The sequence below is a fragment of the Pundamilia nyererei genome, unplaced genomic scaffold, assembly GCF_000239375.1.
Source record: "Pundamilia nyererei isolate P.nyererei 1_Seehausen unplaced genomic scaffold, PunNye1.0 scaffold00008, whole genome shotgun sequence".
Classification (NCBI taxonomy): domain Eukaryota; kingdom Metazoa; phylum Chordata; class Actinopteri; order Cichliformes; family Cichlidae; genus Pundamilia; species Pundamilia nyererei.
The window spans coordinates 2473838-2478571 of record NW_005187409.1 but is presented as its reverse complement, the minus strand read 5'-3'; the positions used below and the strand labels follow the sequence as shown (position 1 = coordinate 2478571).

The window sequence follows — 4734 nt, the reverse complement described above, 5'->3', positions numbered from 1 at the left end:
AAAAACAAAAAACGGCAACAAAAAACTCAAAAATATAAAGTAGCTATTTCCGCGTTAATTTTGCAGCTAATGTTTTGGACAACAATTGCTAGTGTCTGATGGCTTGGTGATTAGATAACACCAGGTTTAGAAGCGAAAGTTCCAGTTAATCATGAAGCCTAAACCCGTCGGAGTCCTATCCTCTGCTAAATAATACTGGCCTAAAACAGATCAAGGTTACAAGAGCAGAAATGAATAGAAAGTGCGACATTAAACGAGCCGTGGGTCCGATAGTTAGCATTAGCTTTTTGACAGTTTGCTGGAAATTGGCACGTGACCGTGAAGCTGAAACGATTTACCGTAGCGCTAAAGTGTAGCATAAAAAGCTAAGCAAATGCCGAGTAGAACTACAGCTCTGGATTATTGAGGAGTCTTTGATTTTACAGACGCTTATTTGATTAAGTGACGATAACTTCTAATTACTGGGCTTAGCTGGATAGATCACTGTTTGTCTAATAGTTTTTCTGGAAAGTTCTCATCTATTGCAGGCTGATACGAAAATATGCCACCTTATCGGGCCCTGTTGCAACTATGCTGTGTACCTTTTTACTCTGATAATACTGGGGGTATTTCAGTGCCCTGAAATTTGTTAAGGTATAGCTGAGATTGTATAGCTGCCTGTAAGAGATTTCATGAACACTTGTGTGTCTTGTGGACTCTGTAGGTTTATTTATCACATTACCTGCAGACCTGAGATGATGAGAGCATGCGGTTAAAACCACAGCTGGCCTATAACTGGACTTCGGCCTTTGTTTAATTGCACGCACATTTTTGTGGTCCGGAGTATCTTGAACATTTAAGTCTGTATTTGTAGTTGTGTGGGAGTTGTTTGGTTTTTCATTAATTCACCATAAAATGATTTCAAATGACTGTAAACCAGTAATGTGTTCACAAAGCAACTCTTAAGTTGTCAGTGTAGACAGCAAACTGGTTCATCTCTTGAGTCGGGTGACTTGTTTGTCATGCTTGGATGATTCATAGGTCAGTGTCAGTTGGTTTCACAAAGGACAAGCATTTCTCTGAAAATGGTCAGGTTTAAGAACTGGATTAAACATGAATGACATGTCCAAAGAGAAACTTTGAAATACTTTTATTAAACTTGGAGAAATATTACTCAAGGCCACTATATTGTGTGTTTTTGAAAAGGCCAGGACTGGAAACTGAGACCTTTGGACACAATAATGCTGACACTCCTTTGCACTAGAGTCGCATGGTTTAGGGGGGAGGGGGTTAAAAATCTAGGTTGGAGTTAAATTTTTATGTGCTTCCGAAGGTTCCTGGCTACCCTGCAACAATAGCTGTTGGCATTTAAATATTAAAGAGAAATTGTTTGCTTTAACAGATAGTAAACTGGAACATCTTTTAGAAAGGAAAACGGATAATCCCGTCAGACCGCTCAGGAAAACTCAGTTTAACTGATGGGTGACGCAGAACAAGTTTAAGCAAGTCTCAATTCAAATGTTGTTTTGTTTTTTTGTTTTTTTTAAGGGGGGGATCATGTCATGTGATAAGCTGCTGATAGGTTTTCAGCCCTCAATAATAGGATGTATTAAACCTCAAGCTTGGTGGCCTAAGCTACTGTGACTAAAAATTGGCTGCTTGTAAGGGTGACTATTATTATTATTATTATTATTATTATTTACGGTTTGCCATGATTAGGCTTGCGTTAGAAACATCTGTTGCTGTACATCTGTCATGAGTTTAACCTCCTTCAGAGAAGGCTGTAATGAAGGCAGGACCTACTATAGGTGTTCTCTTTAGCAGGATGACAAAATGAGGTTGGACAGGATGAACGACTACTTAGAAAACGTCTTATCTGAGATCCCAGCCTTGATAAGAAAGTTGTTTACATGACCTGCATAAAACAACATGGTGATTTTTGTAGTCCATCTTATCAGTGTTGTAGTTCCACCACAGCAGACATGCATGATCAACATTAATCATTAAATTATGAAATTGTTATAGTGTGTGCTCCATGGCGCTCTTACACATTTGCTTTACTTTTATTGCAATGTGCTTTGCTTTATATTTTTTTTTGGTCATTTTCTATGAGCTACAGCTTTCTGCTTCCTGAACACATGACCAGTCACATGAAAGTGACAACACACTTGGTATTGGACTTTTTTTTTTTTTTTATAAATTAGGGTGGATTGGTGTGGCTTTTGTGAGACCCTGTGATTGAGTGATGTCGTCTTCATAACTTTGCCCACTTGTTGGTCTGAAGGGACTGATTCCCAGCCCCTCACTGACCTTTTAAAGCATAAAATGTAACAATTAATGTTTCTGATTAGTAAGAATTGTATGTACAGAAGGAAAAAAAACACTAAGTATGCTCCTTTTCTTTCCAGTGATCCAGCTATCACATGGCATTGAGTTCAATGTCACAAAAGATGGAAAGTTATGCCTCTATGCCAATCTGGAGCTCACATTCTCGGTCACCTATGAAGATCTTGACAACCAGGTAGGTGTTTTTGTCTTAGCGATGTGAATCACTATTCTTAAGTCTACAGCAGTCCATATAAATACTGTGCTGACGTGTGATAGCAGCTCTGCTCTTATCAGACCACTTTAGCTGTGACAGTGTTTTTGTTCCAGTCATGTGAAGAGGAAATGAGGGGTTCCCTGAAAAAACATGTTTTGCTATTCAGTATTTTAGTTGGTGTTTTCCTGGTGGATATCCTGCTCTTGCAGTGTTGTCTTGTGAGGTGTTGTTTAAGTAATCTCTTAAAGTTAATTTTTGTTCTTTCTTTTAAACCCTACAATCTGATCTGTTTATCAAAATGTTACTTTTTAAACACAGTTTTCATATCTTAGTGAGGACATCTAATTGACATGATGCTTTCCCTAGCTGCTTACCCTAACCATAAAAAGGATGCCTAATCTTAACCCTTAGGTTAAAGTTAGGTTTAGGACAATTGTAACCCTGACACTAAAACCCTATTGAGTTTCAAATGCCTTCAACCTTGTTGGGACAGTCATTTTGTCCCCATAAGTATAGTAACATTCCAATTTCCGGTCCCCACAAAGATAAGTAAACATGGTACGCACACTTTTTTTTTTAAAATTAAAAAGACAAGCTATAATAAAACAGATCCCCACAAATGATTTTTTTTGTTTTAAAACTTGTACTTTTTCCTACATTTGTCAACATCAGTCCATTAAAATGCCTCTAAAGACTGTAATCAACACAGGGAGGGGAGAGACCCTGTTTGCAAATCAAGAAGCATTTACAAACTCTGTGCTGTTCGGGCTTGTCAGGGCAGGTGAAATTTAAATGAAATTCCACTGCTCTTGAAGCCTGCAGGATGAAGGATGGGTGCTAGTTGTTGCTAGTCTTGATTTAACCAATGTTAAACTGCTATCACAAACTCCTGTCAAGTGTTAATAGACCAGGCTACTGTTGGCTAGTAGCTGCTAGTGTTAAATAAGCTTCATGTCTAAGCTCTATGAACACACGACAGAACTGGTTCCTTAATTTTGACTTGTGGTTTTCAGAATCTGCTTTTGTGCTGATCATTGGCGTTGACTGTATGTTTACTTGTATTTGTGTTTTTAAAAAGGGGAAAAATATGGACATGTTGGCATAATTTAAAATCTAAAGCTGATTGGAGGTGGTCGGTAAACACGGACTGAAAATTAGAAGCTTTCTTGTTTTGCTCATTGTATAGAAGATGATGCAGCTTCTGAGTCTAAAAAGTGAAGCCCTAGCAGAAATGCCTTGACACAGCTTTCTCTTTAATGACCAGCAGGGGGTGCCACCTGGTTGAAGACATGTCCTTTGCTCAGTGACATCAAGAAATGCTTTCATGATAACTTCATGGTTTCTAACACTAATGTCATGTGATTGAAGTTTATTTTGGTAATTGGTCACAAAAGGCTAGTCAATGACAGAGCCCTGGAGAATGACTATTCAGCCTAGCTTGTGACTGTGACAGCACTCAACTTGAGGATTCACAATAGCCATTCTGATTACCTGCATCCATCTTATACTGTCTGAGCTTACCCCTTGCTTGATTAGCTGTGGATCCATTTTGTTATTAATTTGAAATGTATTCTGTTTTGCCCATCTTACAAGTTAAATGTTAAACTTGTCAAGTGTCAGATTAAGTTCCTATGATCATTTACACTGTCTTTCAGACTCAGACAGCTGTGTTTGCTTTAACTGATGACGCCAATTCAACTAAAAGTACATGTGATGCCAAGAACTCAATGCTGATGCTTAATTTTGGAGAGGGTCACGCTTTCAGTATAACCTTCTCCAAGATTGAAGAAGTTTACGAGGCGGACGTAGTCACCTTTACCTACAATCTCGGCGACCCTGTCCACTTCCCTAACTCTAAATCAAAAGGTAACGTCTACATCTCTTGATGTTTGTTTGTTTGTTTATTTATTTTTAAAAAAAACTTGGCGATAGATCTTGCTGACTTTTTGGACTTTTCTCGATTTGTTAGAACCTACTGTGGCAAGAGGGCTTCTTGACATTAAAAACATAGGCATGGATACCTGCTACTCGTGCAAAAGTGAGGACCTGATCGAAAGTGGTGACGTCAACATGACGCTGTGGGATGTGCAAATACAGGCTTTTATCAGTGATGGCAACAAGAGTTCTGAAAGTAAGTACGCGAGCTGTGACGCAGCTCATCCTGGCTGTAGCGTTTTGTACATTTCTGTTAACGTGTTCTTCTGTTTTCTCCT

The 4734-nt window shown here is 38.6% G+C and overlaps 1 protein-coding gene across 1 annotated transcript in view; it reads left to right on the top strand.

Moving 5' to 3' along the window:
• Positions 1-2352: 2352 nt before the first annotated feature.
• Positions 2353-4734, top strand: part of lamp2 (lysosomal-associated membrane protein 2) — a 5158-nt gene continuing 2776 nt past the window's right edge. Inside the window, exons 1-3 of the mRNA XM_013916126.1 lie at positions 2353-2500; positions 4177-4387; positions 4491-4698. Of these exons, the coding sequence (XP_013771580.1) occupies positions 2369-2500; positions 4177-4387; positions 4491-4698 (551 nt within the window). The 5' untranslated portion in view covers positions 2353-2368. The remainder of the gene's footprint in view (positions 2501-4176; positions 4388-4490; positions 4699-4734) is intronic.